This window comes from Elephas maximus, chromosome 8, assembly GCF_024166365.1.
Source record: "Elephas maximus indicus isolate mEleMax1 chromosome 8, mEleMax1 primary haplotype, whole genome shotgun sequence".
In the NCBI taxonomy this organism is placed as follows: Eukaryota; Metazoa; Chordata; class Mammalia; order Proboscidea; family Elephantidae; genus Elephas; species Elephas maximus.
This window is the reverse complement of record NC_064826.1, coordinates 42,573,594-42,595,191: the sequence shown is the minus strand read 5'-3', so window position 1 is coordinate 42,595,191 and position 21,598 is coordinate 42,573,594. Positions and strand designations below refer to the sequence as shown.

At 38.0% G+C, this 21,598-nt stretch overlaps 1 protein-coding gene and 1 long non-coding RNA gene across 2 annotated transcripts in view; one reads left to right on the top strand and one right to left on the bottom strand.

Annotated features, from left to right (window-relative positions):
- Positions 1–21,598, top strand: part of PRKAR2B (protein kinase cAMP-dependent type II regulatory subunit beta) — a 96,559-nt gene that overhangs the window by 14,695 nt on the left and 60,266 nt on the right. Inside the window, exon 2 of the mRNA XM_049893479.1 lies at positions 12,566–12,601. Coding sequence (XP_049749436.1) covers positions 12,566–12,601 — 36 coding nt within the window. The remainder of the gene's footprint in view (positions 1–12,565; positions 12,602–21,598) is intronic.
- Positions 19,986–21,598, bottom strand: part of LOC126081518 (uncharacterized) — a 52,353-nt gene continuing 50,740 nt past the window's right edge. The window contains exon 4 of the long non-coding RNA XR_007518414.1: positions 19,986–21,442. This is a non-coding gene — a long non-coding RNA (uncharacterized LOC126081518). The remainder of the gene's footprint in view (positions 21,443–21,598) is intronic.

Here is a 21,598-nt window from a genome sequence, read left to right as displayed (position 1 = left end):
CAGAAGTAAAACCCATTTTTAAATTGCCGTTGCTTTTCTATAGAACTTTCTGTGATGATGGAGATGTTTTCTCTCTGTGTCCAATTTGGTAACTGCTAGCCACATATGGCTGCTGAGCACTTGAAATGTAGCTAGAGTAACCAAGGAACTGTATGTGTTATTTTAGTTCATTTTAATTATCTTAAATTTAATTTTAAATAGACATATGTGGCCAGTCGCTGCGATGTCGGACAGCATAGCTCTGTGGTAAAGACCACGCCCTAAGTTCAGAACTGAAAAAGACCTACCATAATGGAGAGTGAAAACAGACTTATGGCATCAGAAAAAAAAAAAAAAAAACCTGCTAGTAAGTTAACTGCCTGCCAGAACTAAGCACCCTTTAAAGGAAAATGAAATAATCCAGACTCCTATCAATGATCCTCCCCCACTTGTATGTCAGTTTTTCATACTGTGGGGGCTCATATGTTGCTGTGATGTTGGAAACTCTGCTGCTGGTATTCAAATACCAGCAGGTTCATGCATGGCAGATGGGTTTCAGCTGAGCTTCCAGACTAAGACAATAGGAAGAAGGACCTGGCGATCTACTTCTGAAAAGAGTTAGCCAGTGAAAACCTTATGAATAGCAGCGAAACATTGTCTGATGTAGTGCCAGAAGGTGGGCCCCTCAGGTTGGAAGGCACTGAAAATTCGACTGGGGAAGAACTGCCTCAAAGTAGAGTCAACCTTAATGATGTGGGTGGGGTCAAGCTATCAGAACCTTCATTTGCTGATGTGGCATGACTTAAAATGAGAAGAAACAGCTGCAAACATCCATTAATAATTGGAGCCTAGAATGTACGAAGCATGAATCTAGGAAAATTGGAAATTGTCAAAAATGAAACACTTAAAGATTGATATTCTAGGCATTAGTGAGCTGAAATGGGCTGCTGTTGGTCATTCTGAATCGAACAGTCATATGGTCTACTATGCCAGGAATGGCAACTTGAAGAGGAATGGCGTTGTGTTCATTGTCAAAAAGAACATTTCAAGATCTATTCTGAAGTACAATGCTGTCAGTGATAGGATAATATCCATACGCCTACAAGGATGACCAGTTAATATGACTGTTATTCAACTTTAAGCACCAACCTCTAAGGCCAAAGATAAGGAAATTGAAGATTTTTACCAACTTCTACGGTCTGAAATTGATTGAACGTGCAGTCAGGATGCACTGATAATTACTGGTCATTGGAATACAAAAGTTGGAAACAAAGGAGAAGGATCAGTAGTTGGAAAATACGGCCTTAGTGATGGAAACTGCTATAGATCTCGTGATTTAATTTTGCCAAGACAGATCACTTCTTCATTGCAAGCACCTATTTTTCACCAACATAAACGATGACTATATACATGGACCATGCCAGATGGAATACACAGGAATCAAATAGACTACATCTGTGGAAAGAGACGATGGAAAAGCCCAACATCATCAGTCAGAACAAGGCCAGGGACTGACTGCTGAACAGAGCCTCAATTGCTCATATGCAAGTTCAAGTTGCAACTGAAGAAAACTGGAACAAATCCACGAGAGCCAAAGTACAACCTTAAACCTATCCCACTTGAATTTAAAGATCATCTCAGAATAGATTTGACGCATTGAACACGAATGACCAAAGACCAGACGAGTTGTGGAATGACATCAAGGATACCATACTTGAAGAAAGCAAGAGGTCGTTAAAAAGACAGGAAAGAAAGAAATGATCTAAATGGGAGTCTGAACAGACTCTGAAACTTGTTCTTGAATGTCGAGTAGCTAAAGCAAAAGGAAAAAATGATGAAGTTAAAGAGGTGAACAGAAGATTTCCAAGGGCAGCTTGAGAAGACAAAGTAAAGTATTATGATGACATGTGCAAAGACCTGGAAATAGAAAACCAAAAGGAATGAACACGCTCAGCATTTCTCAAGCTGAAAGAACTGAAGGAAAAATTCAAGCCTCAAGTTGCAATACTGAAGGATCCTACGGGGAAAATATTAAACGATGCAGGAAGCATCAAAAGAAGATGGAAGGAATACACAGAGCCACTATACCAAAAGAAAAAACAACAATGTTCAGCCATTTCAGGAGGTAACATGATCAGGAATTGATGGTACTGAAGGAAGAAGTCCAAGCTGCACCGAAGGCATTGATGAAAAGCAAGGCTCTGGGAGTTGATGAAATGCCAACTGAGATATTTCAACAAACGGATGCATTGTTGGAAGTGTTTACTCACCTGTGCCAAGAAATTTGGAAGACAGCTACCCGGCCAGCTGACTGGAAGAGATACATATTCATGACTGTTCCCAAGAAAGGTAATCCAACTGAATGTGGAAATTATTGAACAATATCATTAATATCACATGCAAGCAAAATTTGCTGAAGATCATTCAAAATCAGCTACAAAAGTGTATCAATAGGGAACTGCCAGCAATTCAAGCCAGTTGAGAAGAGGATGTGGAACCAGAGGTATCATTGCTGATGTCAAATGGATCCTGGCTGAAAGCAGAGAATACCAGAAAGATGTCTACCTGTGTTTTATTGACTATGCTAAAACATTCGACTGTGTGGATCATAACAAATTATGGATAACATTGTGGAAAATGGGAATTCCGGAGCACTTAATTGTACTCATGAGGGATCTATACATGGATCAAGAGGCAGTTGTTCGAATATAACAAAGGGATACTGCATGGTTTAAAGTCAGGAAAGGTGTGCGTCAGGATTGTATCCTTTCACCATATGTATTCAGTCTGTATGCTGAGCAAATCATCCAAGAAACTGGACTGTATGAAGAACAGGGCATCAGGATTGGAGGAAGACTCACTGACAACCTGCGTTATACAGATGACACAAGCTTGTTGAAAGTGAAGAGGACTTGAATCACTTACTAATGAAGATCAGAGACCACAGCCTTCAGTATGGATTACATCTCAACACAAAACAAATATCCTCACAGCTGGACCAAAAAGCCACATCATAATAAATGGAGAAAAGATTGAGATTGTCAAGGGTTTCATTTTGCTTTGATCCACAATCAACACCCGTGGAAGCAGCAGTCAAGAAATGAAAAGATGCATCTCATTGTTGAAAAGCAAAGATGTCACCGTGAGGACTAAGGTGTGGTGTTTTCAGTCGCCTCATATGCATGCGAAAACTGGACAATGAATAAGGAAAACTGAAGAAGAATTGGCACCTTTGAATTGTGGTGTTGGCAAAGGATATTGAGCATACCATGGGCGCCAGAAGAATGAATAAATCTGCCTTAGAAGAAGTACAACCTAAATGCTCCTTAGAAGCAAGGATGGTTAGACTACTTCTCACATACTTTGGACATGTTATCAGGAGGGATCAGTTACTGGAGAAGGACAGCATGCTTGGCAAAGTACAGGGTCAGTGAAAAACAGGAAGACCCTCAACAGGATCGATTGACACAGCAGCTGGAACAATAGGCTTAAACATAGCAATAACTGTGAGGATGGTGCTGGACCGGGCTGTGTGTTTCGTTATATTGTGCGTAGGGTCACTATGAGTTGAAACTGACTTGACAGTACCTAACAACAACATCAGTGATCATACATACTGTCCAGCCTACAATGAAAATTACTAGATACGTGAAAAAGTTGAAAAACTTAACCCATAATACAGAAAAAAAAAGTCAATAAAAACATTCCTTGAGATGACTGAGGTAATGGAAGTAGCAATCAAGGACTTTAAAGCTACTGTTTTAAATGTGTTCAAGTGGGCTTTATCCCAGAAATACTATTTTAACATTTGAAGGTTGATGGCTGTCATTTACCAAATTAAAGGAATAAAGAAGAAAAACACCGGTAAATGTATAAAGTGCATTTGATAAAATTCAACACCCACTTCTGATAAAAACTTTCAACAAAGTAGGGATAGCAGCGAAGGAACTTCCTCAATCTAACAAAGTTCAACTTTGAAAAACGTCATACTTCATGATGAAAGTTTGCATCACACTTAATGGTAAAAGACTGAATGCTTTCCTCCTAAGATTGGAAGCAAGGCAAGTATGTCTAGGCTTACCACATCTATTCAGCACTGTACTAGAGGACAATTGATTCTTATATATTGACCTTTACGTTACACCTTACAACCTTGCCGAAGTTACTTATTATTAGTCTTTTTACAGATTTCTTATGTTTTTATAAGTAATTATGCTACCTGTAATCCTTCCTTTCTAACAGGATGCCTTTTATTTCTTTGCAATTATTGTACCGCAGTAAAAAATAATAATGGGAAATATGGATTCTGTTAAAATTCTCCTTTCCATGTTTTTAATTGGGAAGTGCCATAGCATTCTACTCTGATTACCTTGTGAAATTTTTCAGTATTGTTGTTAGAGACTCAAATCCAGGTTGCATTTTCATAATTATGGGACGTAAATGTGATTGCTTTTTGCTGCTTGTACAAAAAGCCAAAGGTTAGTCAAGCGCTGCTGTTTTAAGTCTGTTTTATGTTTTCAACAATATTGTATTTTAAATTGAGTTTCACAAACTTAATACTTGCACAAAACATCACTTACATTTCTCCAAATAATTATCTTTGGGTGTCAATAAGCACTCCTATAAGTTTTCGTTAGCATTATTCATTCAGCAGCATTTGTTGAGCCTACAATATATTGGGCAGTGTTCTGGCTACTGGGGATGCAATGGTGAAGCAGACCCAGAAGGAAGGACCCTGTCCTCATGAGATTTACAGTCTAGCATGGGAGGAAACAGGCCATAAATACAGTGGACTAGATATTTTTAAATAGCACTGACTGAGGAAAATGAAACAAAATGATGTGATTGAGAGGGACTAAAGGGTGCTACTTTAAACAGGGTGTTCAGAAAAAAGGTTTCCTGAGGAGGGGTCATTTGAGCTGAGACTGGAATATTACAAATAGCTTCATTCTGTGGAGTTGCAGGTTTTGATTATAGGTATTTTCCATAACTGTGCTTTTATGAATAGGCCAGCTTTAATCACATTCCCTGATTGTTTTTTCAGTTGGTCTTCATTTCAAAGCACTTATGTTTTTTCTAATTTCCCCTTTCTGGAGCTGTTTTGAGCCCTGGTGGCCCAGTGGTTAAGGGCTACGGCTGATAACCAAAAGGTTGGCAGTTTGAATCCACCAGCCACTACTTGGAAACCCTATGGGGGCAATTCCATTCTGACCTCTAGGGTAGCTATGAGTTGGAATGAACTCTATGGCAATGAGTTTAGTTTGGTGTTTGAAGCTGTTTTGTTGTAACTTTTTGGATGTATGGCAATTTGAACTCTGTGGTTTTTGGCAAAAATAGTATTTTTAGTAGTCTAGTCTGGATTGTTTACTCTTAGAACATTGATCGTCGTGAATCTGCCCTTTACATGTATTTGATCGTGTAGGTTTAGAAGAGACAGTTTAGGGTACAGAGAAGCACAGATTGCATTTATGTAGTTTTGACAGTGACCTTTCCTACCTCTTTCTACTCCTCTTCTAAACCCACACTTTAAAGTCCTGAAAATATTTGGGAACCTTTATCTCAGCATTGTTATTGAGTCAACTCAATAAAGTTGATTCAAATGGTGTGATTTTATGAGCTTAGCCACCTTAAGAGTCTGCTAGCTGAAACGATTTTTCTTTCTTTCCTAAGAGGGTTGGTAGAGTCCTCATGAATTAAAAAGTGGAGAATCATGTTCATTCATAAGCAAAAGTACGTAGAAGAGTTTTTCCCCCCTAGTTTTTTTTAGTTTAATAGTTATATTTTATTTGATATTCTAAAATATCGGTTATATTTTAAGGGGTTCACTTTATGGATGAAAAGAATGCAAATGTACAACTTTTAGTGGTCCTTGAAGTCAGCACTGTGTAAAAGCTGAAGCGTCCTTACTTTATCTTGCTCTGCCCCACTTCCAGCCTTGCTGCACATGTCCAGGTAATTGGACACCTGATCTTTGTGGCACATGCTGTATAATCAAAAAACAAGAACAAAATCGATGCCACAAATGTCTGCTTCCCAAACAGTTCACCTTATGTCTGATCCTAAGTACATTGATTGTGTGTGGTTCATAGTTTGTGTCTCTTTAGGACCTAGTTGGTGAAGCTTTGCAGCACACCCTTCAATGGGATTCTGTCCTGATATCCTTGAGCCCCTCCGGTAGCTGAACCTCAGCAGATTCTTAGGTACCACGTAACTGGAAACACCTCGAGGGCTCGCACAGTAGTGGCATGGCGTATCTCTGAGTGTTTTTAAAAGTAATTAAGGCTCACCATGCTTTAACAAAAAATACATAAAATAAGTGGTTCTTTTCAATACCAGGAATTAAACATGTATAAAGAAGCTTGAAAATTGTGTCTAACATTTAATTAGAAAAATATTTCAGGATTTTTTTTTTTGTTGATATTGTAGCTGTTTGCTTGCTTGTTTGGTATTATCTTCTTTAAAAGTTCATTCTTCCTTGGTTCAAGGGTGAGCCTAATTTTCCTTTGAATTTTTGAAGCACAGGAGTCAGAGAAATTAATTTATTCTGAACTAAGTGTTTTCTCTGTTAGAAATGATTAGCTTAAATGGTTTCAGTTCACACAATTTCTAGAATATTTTATTTAGACTGTTAACAGATGCCAAACCAAAGCATTTATCACTAGAAAAGGTGACTAATAGAAGGATACCAACACAGCAACCAAATCCAGTGCTGTCAAGTCGGTTCTGAACTACAGTGACCTTATAGTACAGCGTAGAACCACCCCATAGGGTTTCGAAGACTGTAATCTTTTTGGAGACAGACTGTCACATCTTTCTCCCACGGAGTAGCTGGTAGTTTCAAATCGCTGACCTCTTTTATAACTAGACTTCTTGTTTTGCAGCTGAGTGCTTAAACACTGCACCACCAAAAGAACCTGTTGCTGTCGAGTCGATTCTGACTCATAGCGACCCTACAGGACAATACAGCTGCCCCAGAGGGTTCCCAAAGAGCAGCTGGTGGATTTGAACTGCCGACCTTTTGGTTCGCAGCCAAGCTCTTAACCACCTCAGCCAGCATTAGCACTGAATAAAGCATTAAAATAAGTGGGAACTAGGAGACTTGCTCTGCTTACTTCACAGAGTTTATTGATTTATACTACCCTTAAAATATTATTTTTTTGCTGTTGAGTCAATTTTGACTCATGGTGACCCTAGTAGAACTGCCCCATGGGGTTTCCGAGGCTGTAATTTTTACGGAAGCAGACTGCCACATCTTTCTTCCGCAAAGTAGCTGGTAGGTTTGAACTGCTGATCTTTCGATTAGCAGCCGAGTGCTTTAACCACTGTACCACCAGGGCTTCTTTTATTCATGCTGCAGGTATTTATTTAGATCTCTTATCTGCCAGGCGATCTGCTTCTGAAAAGAGTACAGCCAAGAAAACCCTGTGGAGCACGATTCTACTCGGTAGCACATGGGGTCACCACGAGTAAGAATTGACTCAACAGCAAGGAGTTCGGTTTTGGTTTATCTGCTAGACACTGTGTTAGGCTTTGGGCATAAAGAGGTGAGAAGATAAGCAATTTCTGCTGGCACCACGCTCACAGACAAGTGGCAAACTCAGGGGCAGGTGTGTCAGGCTGTTCTTACTGCAAAGAATAAAGAGACTCATTCAGTTTACCTCAAGTAATGGAGGGTTTTTCTTGTAAGGATACTCCAGGATTAAAGAAGAGTTGAGTCAGTTACACTTCTGTGCCTCCTGGGAGCATGGGGGTTAAAACTAAACTAGTGGAATATAGTTTGGGAACGGAAAGCATCCCTAGTGAGACAAACGTGAAGATATTCATAGGAACACAAGATTCTCAGTATTCCACTGCAGTGGCATTTGGGAGAAAGTCAAGCCTATGTTTATATTTCTATATTTTTCCTTGAGAATTTACTAAGATCTTAAGTTATATCTCTTGAAAATATTAGAAGTTTAATATATTCTTAAATCATATCTGTTTCCTCAGGCAGATAATAAGTTTTGTATTTTTTTTTCTTTTTATGTTCTCCTAGCTTCTAACATTGCTTCTGTTTGTATATGTGTATAAACATGTCTTTTAGACAGTTAACAGATTCAGAAAGTGTTTGTTACTAGAAAAGGTGACTAATAGAAGGATAACAAAAAATAGGGATGCTAATTATTCAGCTGAGTCCAAGATTATTGTGTGTATTTCATTTCAGGGTATATGAACACTTTTCTGTGTGTATATATATATACGCTACAGAATATTCATAGAATAAGAAAGTCTAAAGATGGAAGCAAGGAGTTTGAGACAGTTTAATTTGACTTGTCATTTTTAAAACATCTTCATATGTAAACTTTGCTTTTTAAGTTTTATCGTGGTAAAATATATATATTAAAAGTTTACCATTTTCTTAACACTATTGGATGAAAGAGTCTATAGGAGAATCCTGATCACAAGGGGGAAAAATGTGGAACAGAATTTCAAATGCTCATGGAATCCAGACTTTCAGGAGCCTTTGAGGCTGGAGGATCCCTGAAGCTATTGCCTGAAAAAATCTTTAAACCTTAAACCAAAACTATGCCCTGAAGTCATCTTTAAACCAAATAATTGTTTAGTTTAATTAGTAAAGAATGTTTGCCTTGAATATTGTGCTTTTTTATAGAATCAACTGTATGCGATCAAATTGACAACAGCAATTCAAAGGTTAGATGAGAGGCTTAGATGGCTGTGAGTTTATATTAACAATGGTGAAATAATTTGGAAAATGGTATCGAGAACAGTGGCAAAATGTACAGTGTAACCAATGCCACTGACTTGTACATGTAAAACTTGTCAAATTGGTGTGTTCGCTATGTATTTTTTTAAACATGCACACACACAGACATCTCTTTAAAAAAAACTTCCATTTTAACCATTTTTAAGTATATAACTCAGTGACAGTTAAATTAATTACATTTACCATGTCTTGCTATTACCACTATTTATTTCCGAAAGTTTTTTATTACCTCAAACAAAATCAATACCTCTTCAGCTATAACTCCCAAACCCTCTCACACAACCCCTGGTAACCACTGATAAAGTTTGTCTCTATGCAGTCATCTATTCTGGATATTTCATAGAAGTGGGATCGTGCAGTATTTGTCCTTTCGTGTCTGACTCATTTCACTTAGTGTAACATTTTCAGGGTTCATCCATGTCATAGCATGTTCTCAGAACTTTGTTAATTTTTTTGAGAATTTGTATTGTTGTTTACTTTTTGGGTTTTAAAGATGGCAGTATTAGCTCCCAATATATACCCATCAATCCCTTACATTTGAACAGGAATTTTTAGTTTACAAGAACTTTGAAAGATCTTTAGTTTGTTTTTTCTTCCCAAAACCCCCCCTGGAAGAAGAGGGGCAGGTCTCACTTTCCATACTTGATAAGTTGAGGAGTTAAATCCTAGTTACATGATTCATCCAAGGTTTCATGGGAGGTGACAAGGCCAGTAATGGTAGTAGTAGAAGTCATGGTAGAAGACGCCAGTGTCCTGACTGCCACTCAGTCAGTGCCCTGTCTGTGCCCTAGCCCTCACCATCTCACAGGTCAGTACATGAATGCCGCAGTGTTGTTCCTCACTATCTTCTCCTCCCTCTTCCCTTCACTTAGGCTCCTGAAGAGAAAACGCTGGGCAGGCCCTGGCCAGATACACATTTCTTTATTTTCCTGAATCTCAACTTTCTTCTCGATTTTGGTAGCTGTAGACAGAAAACCTAGAAAAATTGTGAAGGTTAGTGTTAACTTTCCAAAAGTGTGCGCAGGAAACACTTGTATTTCATCCCTGCAAGTGGATTATGGAGCCTGAGTGATTGGATTCACGGTAATTGTCCGAACCCAGTGTTTGCCGTGACTACTCAGTGCATACCATTAGCCTGGTGCACTCAGTCTTCTCAACCCTGTCTGACCCAATGCCTCATTTACAATAGTGGAATGAAAATTATGGTCATATAATTATGTCTACCCACAATTTAAAAATTAGCGTAATGTCTAACAAAAATATAAAAGAAATAAAGGAAAATAAGTTAGATTAAGTAAAATGTTTTTCAGTAAGTATATGCTTCAGTAGGTACGCAAGAAGACGTTATGTAGTCAGATGCTCACACTTGCGTGTAGAATCACTAAGAATATGAAAGCTGCAAATATAGTCTGATCAGGGTATATTGTACTGGCAGTTCAAATACTATAAGTGCTGTTGACGCAGTGATGTGATTTTCTAAAATGGTGAAAGTTTATTAGTAAAATTCCAAACAACACAAAATAGGATCTTGGAGAATTCATGTATATTAAAAACTGCATAAAAGATTCATGTTTGTATGTAAAACAGTTTTAGGATCAAAGCTCAGATTGTTATAAACTGGCTTCTTTGCCTGCATGAATGCCTAGTGGGATCTTTGAAAGCGGCGCAGGACGAAAGTTGTGTGGGATGTGGGACAGTTCTATACTGTATAGCACGGTTCTGTACATTGTGGATTATTAGTATCTTGGAGCTTGTTTGCCAAATGCCAAGAGTGTCCTCTGAATTATTGTGACAATCGAAACTGCCCTCACAAATTTAGAAAACCTTTCTAGACCATGATGCCCCTGGCGTTGAAAATCTGTGCCTTATACACTTCACAGACGCAAAAACCTAAGGGACCCCAGGAGAACAAAGACTACTAGACATTTCAAACCAGAAGCTCTTAGCCACAGCTCTGTGAGAGGGTAGAGGGAGCAGGAGGGCAGAGGACGTCTACTCTGTTTTTGCCCCAGGCTTTATCTGCCTGCACTGTGTCACATTCCTGTGGTTGAGTTTTTTGCACTTTGTCTCCATTGACTGTCCTTGTAGCTTGTACGGTAGGCTTTCTTTAGGAGACTAGGTCCTGAAGGAGTTGTGAAAAGGGATTTGAAAGTGTCTAAGAAAACTGGTGGAAGATGTTTATATAAGTAATATATGATTGTGCAAATAAATGACTCAAATTATTTTGAAATATAAATAGTGGAGATGTTTTCTCTCTTGATCAACTTGGAAGATACAATTTTGCTGTAAACTATAATATTTTAATAGTTGCAGTCGTGAATTATTTCTTTCACAAGTTAATCTATAGTAGCAATATAAATCAAAATGGAGAAAAATATTTGTCCATTATTGTGCAATCTTAGGAATTGGTATTTTCACTTTCTTTTCTCTGTGAGGCAGCATTTTGGTGCCAGATGCTCCTAGGTTCAAATTCTCCAGCTCTGCTGTGGGGTGGGCATGTAATCTAAAGTAAATTAATCCAATTTCTCTGAGCCTTAATGTAAAATTTCTTCCTCAGTAGTATGAAAATGCTGATATCTAGTAGCATGATTGTAGGGCTTAATGTGAAGTATCTGGCCAACAGTTAGGAGTCAAAGTTTACTTCTTATACTTTTCCTGTGCATATTTTTCATGCAGTCGAGCCGTACAGCTGATAAAAAATTAAAGTTTTCTTTTTTATTTGTCCTGTTTCTGTAGTGTAAACAATTTCCATAATTACTGTTTTAAATAAAAGTACTGAATCCATGTGTGTTATAGTAGACCATGACACTCTGCCGCTGTAGTATGTAGTCCATTATGTCTTTCCTGTGTATAATATGAACTGTAAACTTACCTGCATGCCTAAAAAAATGAGGATGCTTTTTGTGTGTGTGTTTTTTAACTCACTTCTTGCCGTAACTATGTAAATAAAACCAAGAAGACAGAGCTGAGTGGGGAGATGGTAGGCTTGCCAGCTGAGTGATGCACTTCCATACACCAGCCTGAAATGCAGCCACCAGTGTACAGATTTGCATGTCATGGACCTCTGGGCTGCACAAATATAACTCTGAGAATACCAGCAATATGCTGTGCCTGACCTAACAATGATTTCAGCATTCTTGGACATTTGTGAACTTTATTTCTGGTTTTTTCATTAAAAAAAAAAAAAATGCTGCTGCTGAACATATTTATACATATGTAGTTTTTCCTTTAGTTGTATTTATTTAAGATAAATCTTCAAAAGTCAGACTGCTTAAACAAAGGACACAAACCTTTTATGGCACTTGATGTAATTGCTTTTGTAAATTGTTTTCCAAAGGCATTGCATAGATTTACACGGTTCCTAGTTAAGTAGTTTCAGCTCTCTATAATGAGGGATTTTTATTAAGGTGTTTTGAGAGGACTAATTTAATACATGGAGGCCTGGTGATACAGTGGTTAAGAACTGGGCTGCTAACCAAAAGGTCTGCAGTTCAAATCCACCAGCTGCTCCTTGGAAATCCTACAGGTGGTTCTACTCTGACTTATAGGGTCGCTGTGAGTCGGAATCGACCCGAAGGCAGTGGGTTTAAGCCATTTTTGTTTGTTTGTTTAATTTAATAGGTAAAATACTGATTTTAATTTATATTTCTTTGATTACTAGTAAATTTAAACATTTTATTTTCATATATTTGTGGTATTTTCTTTTGTGTTATTTAATCATTTGTATTTTTCTCCTACTTAAATTATGGGATAACTTACCAGTTTGGGGTTTTGGGAAAATTAGATTTTTATCTAATCCTATTATTCTGCTTTTTCTTTTAGCTCCAGTAATAAACCGATTCACAAGGCGTGCCTCAGGTAAGCCTGACTATATTACGGATTTTGCTCACTTACAGTAATATTTAAAAAATGAAAGCAGTATTGGACATCCAGGTGTGAAGATAATAATTGATGTAGTGTAATAATTTATCTGGCAGTCATTTTACCAAAAAACACAGCTATGTAATATATAATTAAGACCTGAGAAATAATTGAAAATGATCTCTTAGTGGCTAAACATAAATTCTCACTGTGTGCTGAGACGATTGTACCTTTTAAGTGGAAACTCTCATCCCAGTTTGTTTATTCTTGTTCTTGATAAAATGGAGCCCTGGCGATGCCATAGTTAAGTGTTTGGCTGCTAACTGCAAGCTTGGTCGTTCCAACCCAGACAGCAACTTCACAGAAGAAAGCCTGGCAATCTGCTCCCATAAAGATTAAAAACCACCACCCACTGAAAACCCTAGGGGGCAGTTCTACTGTCACATGGAGTCTCTATGAGTCGAACTTCGACTCAACAACATGTAACAACAGCATGGCTATCTGATTTTCAGCCACAGTGTAGAAGCGGTGAAGATGAGTGAAGGGCACTCTAAAAACAGTGATGAGTGAGAGTTTTTAATAAGGGACAGGAAAACTCTAAAAATGCAGATATAAGAACTTGTTACACAGCCATTTAGAATAGGAGCAAATTTTTACATTTGCTAATGTCCCTGAGACTATTACTGTCTTAAATATACCACAGTTTCCTGATACATATTCACAGTGATAGATCTTAGACATTATTAACAAGTCTAGACATTGACAAGTGATTAAATTAGGTTCAGCATATTGTTTGTGGGATACAATTAAGAGCATTTCTATCTAAAATTATCTTAGGTAAGATAAGTTTGAGCATTGAAATAGATAAACATTTATTTGGAAAATCACCTCCGTGGAATGGATACCTTCTCTGATAATAGAGGACAAATCAAGTGTTACTACATTTGGTTTGAGAAAATAACTCTTTCTTTTAAATGTAACTGGAAATTTTGTGTTGAAAACATAAGAAAAACATTTCAAACAGACCTTCTTTGGAGTTTATATAGTCCAAATGAGTAATTTATTTTGTAAGATTACCTTGTGCTATATAATATTACAGATATTTAAAGTTAAATTTTATTTTTAATTTGTGGGCAGTTACTGGTATAATTTACTGTTACCATGTATGAGCCAGGTCTATAAAGACAAAGACAGGATTTAGGAAAATATGCTATATTGGGATGGTATCTACTTTACCCTTCTGAACTTGTTGTCATCTGAAGGCATGCTTATTTTAAATGCTGAAAACATGTGTAGATTGTCATACCTTTTGTGTAATGGGAGATTATATTTACACCAGTAAGGCATCAAACTTATCCCAAACTATCCCAAGCTATCAAACATGATTGTATTCTAATGTAGTGTGTACAGTCGTTTATGAGCAGTGGTGGAAATGAGGAGGGAAGAACAAGGGAGAATCAGTATTGAGACCTTTTGTCTTCATGACATAAAAATTCTTTCAATAGAAACATAGTTAATGGTCTTAAAAGTAAATAATATCCCTGAATTTTTTTTTACCCCAACATTTTATTTTGAAAAAGGTCAGGTTTACAGAAAAGTTTAAAAATAGCTCAACAAAGCTTGTATATCCTTTACCTAGATGCCCCAGTTACTGTGTTGCCACATTAGCATGCTTTCTTCTTCTTCTCTCTCTCTCTTTCATACACATACACACACACACACACACACACACACACACACACATGCATTTTTATTTTTTTACTGAACCTTTTAGGAATCTTTCTGTTTTGGAAGATTACTCTTTTTTGTAGAAAAATGGAAATCATGTATCATTTATTGTTGTAATTATTATTAAAAATTAATTTTAGTAGTAGAAGTAGCAACTCAACAAATCTTGGAAGAGTAAAACAAAGCAAACAGTGATCCTTTTGCGTCATTGTTTATCTGGCATGTTTATTGGAAAGATCCTAGGGTTTGGAGTTACACAGGCTCGAATTCAAACCTCCCACTTACTGTGTGAGTTTGCATGTAAGTTATTTTTCTCATGAGAATTTTACTTTTTTATTTTCCTTTCTTTCAGTTTGGGATCTCAACATCTATATTCGAGCTTGTTGTGAGGGTTAAGTTGGATGGTGTTATGGATTGAAGTGTGTCCCCCAAAAATGTGTGTCAACTTGGCTAGGCCATGATTCCCAGTATTGTGTGACTGTCCACCGTTTTGTCATCTGATATGATTTTCCTTTATGTTGTAAATCCTGTCTCTATGATGATAAAGAGGCAGGATTAGAGGCAGTTATGTTAATGAGGCAGAACTCAATCTACAAGATTAGGTTGTATTTTGAGTCACTCTCTTTTGAGATATAAAAGAGAGAAGCCAGCAGAAACACACGGGACCTAATACCACCAAGAAAACAGTTCCAGGAGCAGAGCCCTTCCTTTGGTCCCCAGGGTTCCTGCGCTTAGAGGCTCCTAGACCAGGGGAAGATTGATGACAAGGACCTTCACCCAGAACAGACAGAAAGAGAGAGCCTTCCCCTAGAGCTGGCACCCTGAATTTTGGACTTCTAGCCTCCTAGACCATGAGAGAATAAATTTCTCTTTGTTAAAGCCATCTACTTATAGTATTTCTGTTACAGCAGCACTAGATGACTAAGACCCAAAAACCAAACCCACTGCCGTCGAGTTGATTCCGACTCATAGTGACCCTATAGGACAGAGTAGAACTGCCCCGTAGAGTTTCCAAGGAGCGCCTGGTGGATTCAAACTGCAAACCTCTTAGTTAACAGCCGGTAGCACTTAACAACTACTCCACCAGGGTTTCCATGACTAAAACAGATAGTTTTTATAGTCCTCAGAAGAGTGTCTAGGCTCTCAAAAATGTTAGTGCTCAGCCTTTTTCTATTGAGTGTGGTTTAAAACAAAACAAAACCCTCAGCCCTGTGCTTTCCCTATCAGAAAAAAAGCTTTATAGAGTCATAACACTATTTGATATTAATCCTTTAATATGGCCATCTCTTTTTAGATTTGTATGGTAGGTTTTTTAAAAGATTATAATGGTTTCCCTCCATGACTTTGTCTCTGAATGAAAAAAAACAAAGTCCCATCAACCTTAAAAAATGCCTTGCATCATGAAGTCAGACCTCTGCCTGATTTTTTTTTTACCCTACTATCTTGTTTTGAAAAATGCCAACCTTAGAGAAAAGTATAAAAATAGTTCAGCAAACACCTGTATGTGTCCTTTATCTAGAGTTCCCAGTTGTTAGTATTTTGCCACACTTGCACGCTCTCTTCCCTTTCTCTCTCTCTCTCTCTCACACACACACATTTATTTTTTTTACAGAACCTTTTAGGAATCCTAAATACTTCAGTGTATATCTCCTAAGAACAAGGACATCCTTCTGCATAACCATAATGTAACACTCAAGGAATTTAACTTTGATGCAATGTTATTATCTAATGTACAGCTTAGAGCCAGATTTCCCCAGTTGTCCTAACATGTCCTTTTTTGGGTGAGGGAGGGGGAATGCAGTATCATTCAAGGACCTCGTATTGCATTTAATTGTCATGACTCAATTTTTCTTGCTTCCACAAAATTTGACTCCCCAAATTTTTTGAAATCTGCTTTTTTAGAATTTTGATGGTGGTCCCTAGAGATGAAACAGCTTTCCCATATTGCCTGTTGTTGAATTCTTGATGGTAGGAGCACAGCCAAGGTCTGGTCCTTGTGCCTCATTGACATCCATGAAATATTTGCATTCAACATTTAGTATTGCTTTCAAGGACTACTGCTGAACATTACTTGCTCTGATAAGTAATAATTTTTTGTAATGGAAGTGGAAATGGAACTCCAAATTATGAATTTGCTCATTTTTTCTCTCATGTAGGTAATTAACCACTCTTCAATTTTTAGCCATAACATAGCATTACATTTTATAGTAAATTAACAGAGCTATAAATTTTATAATTTCTCCTAAACTAGCATTTACAATAAGTCTTTAAATTTCACACATCCACTTGTAAAATTAGGTATTAAAAATCTCAGTGAAATCACCCAAAACAGAAAATGACTAGTCCCAAGAAAATAGTGAAATAGCAGAAGTTCGGGTCTTATTTTTGAATCTAGTTCAGGGAACATATGTTTCCTTTTGTTTTGTTTTGGAAATGTGTTGTAATCTTGGTATTCTTGTTTCTACTTTAAACTTTTTGTTGGTAAGAGCTTTTTATCCCCCAAATTATTATTTTCTGGAGGTGTTTTGCTGATTCGCTGGCATAAATATATTTTCATGTATTTTATTTTGAAATGAGCTTCATTTTGGGTAATATTCTAAGCTTGGCAACCACCGACACTAGGTAGTGCATATTGGGAGAATATTCCTTTAACTAATTCATTAACTAATTAATTCAGGAAATGTTTACCGGGTCTCTAGTATGAGCCAGGTATAGTGCTAGAGGTGCATAACTCTTCAGAGGTTAACAGGCTACTGGGGAAGCGGCTATGACTCATAGTGTGGTAATAGCATAATATCCACGAAGTGAAAAGGAGAAAATAGTTCTTCCAGGGTGTAGCTCAGAGATAGGGTGCCAGTTGAACTGGTCTTTAAGGTTTATAACATGGTTTTCAAGAGAAAAATAAGGGAATGAGTATTTGTATTTTAGCACTACCAAAAACTACCCCTTGCTGTCAAGTCGATTCTGACTCATGGCAACCCCATGTTTTACAGAGTAGAACTATTCCATTGGGTTTTCTTGGCTGTAATCTTTACAGAAGCAGACTGCCAGGCCTCTCTGCCATGTTTTAATTTATCATTGCTTCAAAATGTTAGTTTCTGCCTTACCAGGGGAGGTAATATATACTGGATTCAGATGGACCTAGGTTGGAGTCCTAGTTCTGCTGCTCACATACCCACTTCGTAAAAGAGTGTGTGACCTTTAAAAATCATCTCTGTGAAACCAAAATGCAACAATTACTTTAAAATGAAGATGAGAATATAAGGGAGCAGGGAAACTAGATTAATGGAAACGGAACAGCCAGAATGGAAATGAGAATGTTCACACACTGTAAAGAATGTAACCAATGTCACTGAACAATTTGTGTAGAAATTGTTGAATGGTTACCAAAACTGCTGTGTAAACTTTCCCCAAAAATACAATTAAATATTATAAAAAGAAGAACCAATGGCTTAGAACAGCAATATTAAAAAAAAACCGTATGTGACCGTAATAACCTTTTTGAAGCTTAATTTCTCCAGGTATAAAATGGGTTAATACTTACCTTATAAGATAATTATAGGTAATAACCTATTATTATAAATAATAATAATAAACTGTAGCCAATACATGAAAAAGCACAACACAGTATCTCACTAGTTTAGTTTCACGATATCAGTTTGTTGTCCAGTGTGTCTCTGGGACAGACAGGGGTTTCCAGGACGCTGAGCTGGATGTAAGATGAGTCAGGAGTAGCTTGTGGACTACAGAGCTTGACAAGAAGAATGGTTAGAAAGATGACACCCTGGTTGAGGCTGAAATCAAGAGTCAGACAGGCAGTTCAACCAAGGTGACAGGATGAAACCACAGGTGCCAGCACTGGGCAAGGGAGGTGAGAAGAGAGTGTACCAGGTGGACCTGGAAAGTTTCTCTGAGATGCCAGAGTGCTCTGGGTTCTTTGTCAGGGCCCCTGAGCCACTTCAGGCACTTGTTATATCTCTGTACCCAGACTGATATTAAAATGTGCTCTCCTCTGTAGTTCTGTACAAATAAATCCAAGTGAACAGAGTAATGTGCTTCTTGTGCCTCATCTCCAGCTGCTTCCCTCTCCTCCTTCTTGCTCTAGCGGTATGAAGTCTCTGATTTACTGAGACTTCCTGAGTGCACAGTGTTCTTGCATGCCTTGACGCTTTGTGGATAATGGAACCCACTGGAGTCTATGGGAAGCCTTTAGTCTCTCTCTCTCTTTTTTTTTTTTTGGTTAGGCCCAGCAATGCTGATAAACTATCTCAAGACCAATGAGAAGTTAGCTTATTTCTTGACCTTAATTCCATTTTCCCCAGGGTACTCTTGAACTCTGCAGGCAAGAGAGAAAGGAAGGTAGTGGTAAAAACAACACAACCAACATTTTTTTGTTTGTGGGGGCGGGGGGCACAAGGGAAGTATTCTTTAGCTCCTACATTTTCCTCAGACTCTTCATGCCAATAGGTACGCAGGGACTTGGAAGATGGCATGGGAAGTGTACATAGCCCACTGAACTCACTGTGTGCCCTGATTACTGGAACCCTGCTTCAGGACCTGGGGAGGAAATGGGGGAATTAGATAGATTTATAACACAGATTGGAGAAGATAGAGTGGACATTTGAGCTTTTCACAACCGTTCTCTAATTATGATGAGAGCATAGGTCAGTACTTCACAAACTTTTCTGTGCGAAGGACCAGTTTTTTGTTTTTTTCCCCCAAATCCATCAAAGACCAGTACTTTTACAAGATATAAAATTGCCATGGCAATATCAATTTGCTATCATAGTTTCTAAACACTCTCACTATATGCTTATCTCATTGTGTATGGCCTTGGTTTAGGTGACATGACCTTGGTATGGTCTACATGAGATTTGAAAATTCTTATAAAAAGCTTTTACAAAGGAAAAGTACAACTTTATTTAAAAGAACTGATTATTTAATTTTTTTAAAATTTTATTTGGCATTTTATAAGAACAGGTTACAAAGTAATGGTGCCCCCTGGAGTAGTAGAATGGTGGTACCTGACAGCCTTGGTCTGTGATACTCATGCTGTGACTTTTGCCTGGCATATGCCAATTTATTCTTTGAAGACTCCACATGCTTCACTTGTATAGCCTTGATACAACTCACTCCCCAACCATGTCTCCCATGCCCCCAAGTATTTCTTTCTTTCTGGATGCCATCTATATAGAGAGTAGTACTCATGCTGTTGTTACTACACACTTCAATTGATATTGTAGCTGTTTGTTTACATGTCTTTTTCCCTCTGCTAAACTGAGCTTCATAATTAATGAACTTAGAACAAAGGGTATTTCTGGATGTGGTTAAAGAAAAAATAGAATGCGAAATAAGGAAATGGGAGTGCTAGAAGGATGGGAAGATTTGGCCAGAGATGTGAATAATGGGGTTTAAGATTTCTGAAGTAGAGTGTGCCGGGTAATGACTAGCATGTTTGTAGTCATGGAAAGATTTGGCCAGAGATGTGAATAATGGGGTTTAAGATTTCTGAAGTAGAGTGTGCTGGGTAAGGACCAGCATGTATGTAGTCATGGGGTAAGACTAATAAAGAGGGGGTTGGATGAACTTTTATTGGAGTCAAGGAAACCAAAGAAATTTGAACATGGGCTCTCAGATAGGTCGTTAGCTTGAACATTGAAGTCTTCCATGACGATGTTAATATTAGAGTGGAAAGAAAGCTGTGAGCCATATACCAGTCATTGAAGGGGTTGTTGTTGTTAGGTGCCGTTGAGTCGGCTCTGACTCGTAGCGATCCTGTGTACCACAGACTGAAACACCGCTTGGTCCTGTGCCATCGTTACAATCGTTGTTATGCTTGAGCCCATTGTTGCAGCCACTATGTCAGTCTATCTCATTGAGGGTCTTCCTCTTTTCCACTGACCCTGTACTTTCCAACATGATGTCCTTCTCCAGGGACTGATCCCTCCTGACAACATGTCCAAAGTATGTAAGACGGTGTCTCACCATCCTTACTTCTAAGGAGCGTTCTGGTTGTACTTCTTCAAAGACAGATTTTGTTCATTCTTTTGGCAGTCCATGGTATGCTTAATATTCTTCACCAATACCACAATTCAAAGGCATAAATTCTTCTTCAGTCTTCCTTATTCATTGTCCGGCTTTCACATGCATGTGATCCCACTGAAAACACCACGGCTTGGGCCAGGCGCACCTTAGCCTTCAAGGTGACATCTTTGCTTTTCAACACTTTGAAGAGGTCCTTTGCAGCATATTTGCCCAATGCAACGTGTCTTTTATTTCTTGACTGCTGCTTCCATGGCTGTTGATTGTGGATCCAAGTAAAATGAAATCCTTGACAACTTCAGTTTTTTCTCCATTTATCATGATGTTGTTTATTGGTCCAGTTGTGAGGATTTTTGTTTTCTTTATGTTGAGGTGTAATCCATACTGAAAGCTGTGGTCTTTGATCTTCATCAGTCAGTGCCTCAAGTCCTCTTCACTTTCAGCAGGCAAGGTTGTGTCATCTGCATAACGCAGATAGTTAATGAGACCTCCTCCAATCCTGATGCCCCATTCTTCTTCATATAGTCCAGCTTCTTGGATTACTTGCTCAGCATACAGATTGAATAGGTATGGTGGAAGGATACAACCCTGACACACACCTTTCCTGACTTTAAACCACTCAGTATCTCCTTGTTCTGTCCAAACAACTGCCTCTTGATCTATGTACAGGTTCCTCATGAGCACAATTAAGTGTTCTGGAATTCCCATTCTTCTCAGTATTATCTATAATTTGTTATGATCCACACAGTTGGAATGCCTTTGCACAGTCAGTAAAACACAGGTAAACATCCTTCTGGTGTTCTCTGCTTTCAGCCAGGATCCATCTGACATTAGCAATGATATCCCTGGTTCCACGTCCTCTTCTGAATCCGGTCTGAATTTCTGGCAGTTTCCTGTTGGTAATACTGCTGCAGCTGCTTTTGAATGATCTTCAGCAAATTTTGTTTGTGTGTGATATTAATGATATTGTTCGATAATTTCTGTATTCAGTTGGATTACCTTTCTTTGGAATAGGCATAAATACGGATTTCTTCCAGTTGGTTGGCCAGGTAGCTGTCTTCCAAATTTCTTGGCATAGACAAGTGAGCAAAAAATACACAAACAAATCAGTGTAGCAAATTTTAATCTAATAAAAATGCTGTAATGTTAGTATCTCTATTGTTTCCTTCTGTAACTTATCCCGTTTAATTTTAATTGGCCAAAGTACATACTTCTGTGTATCTG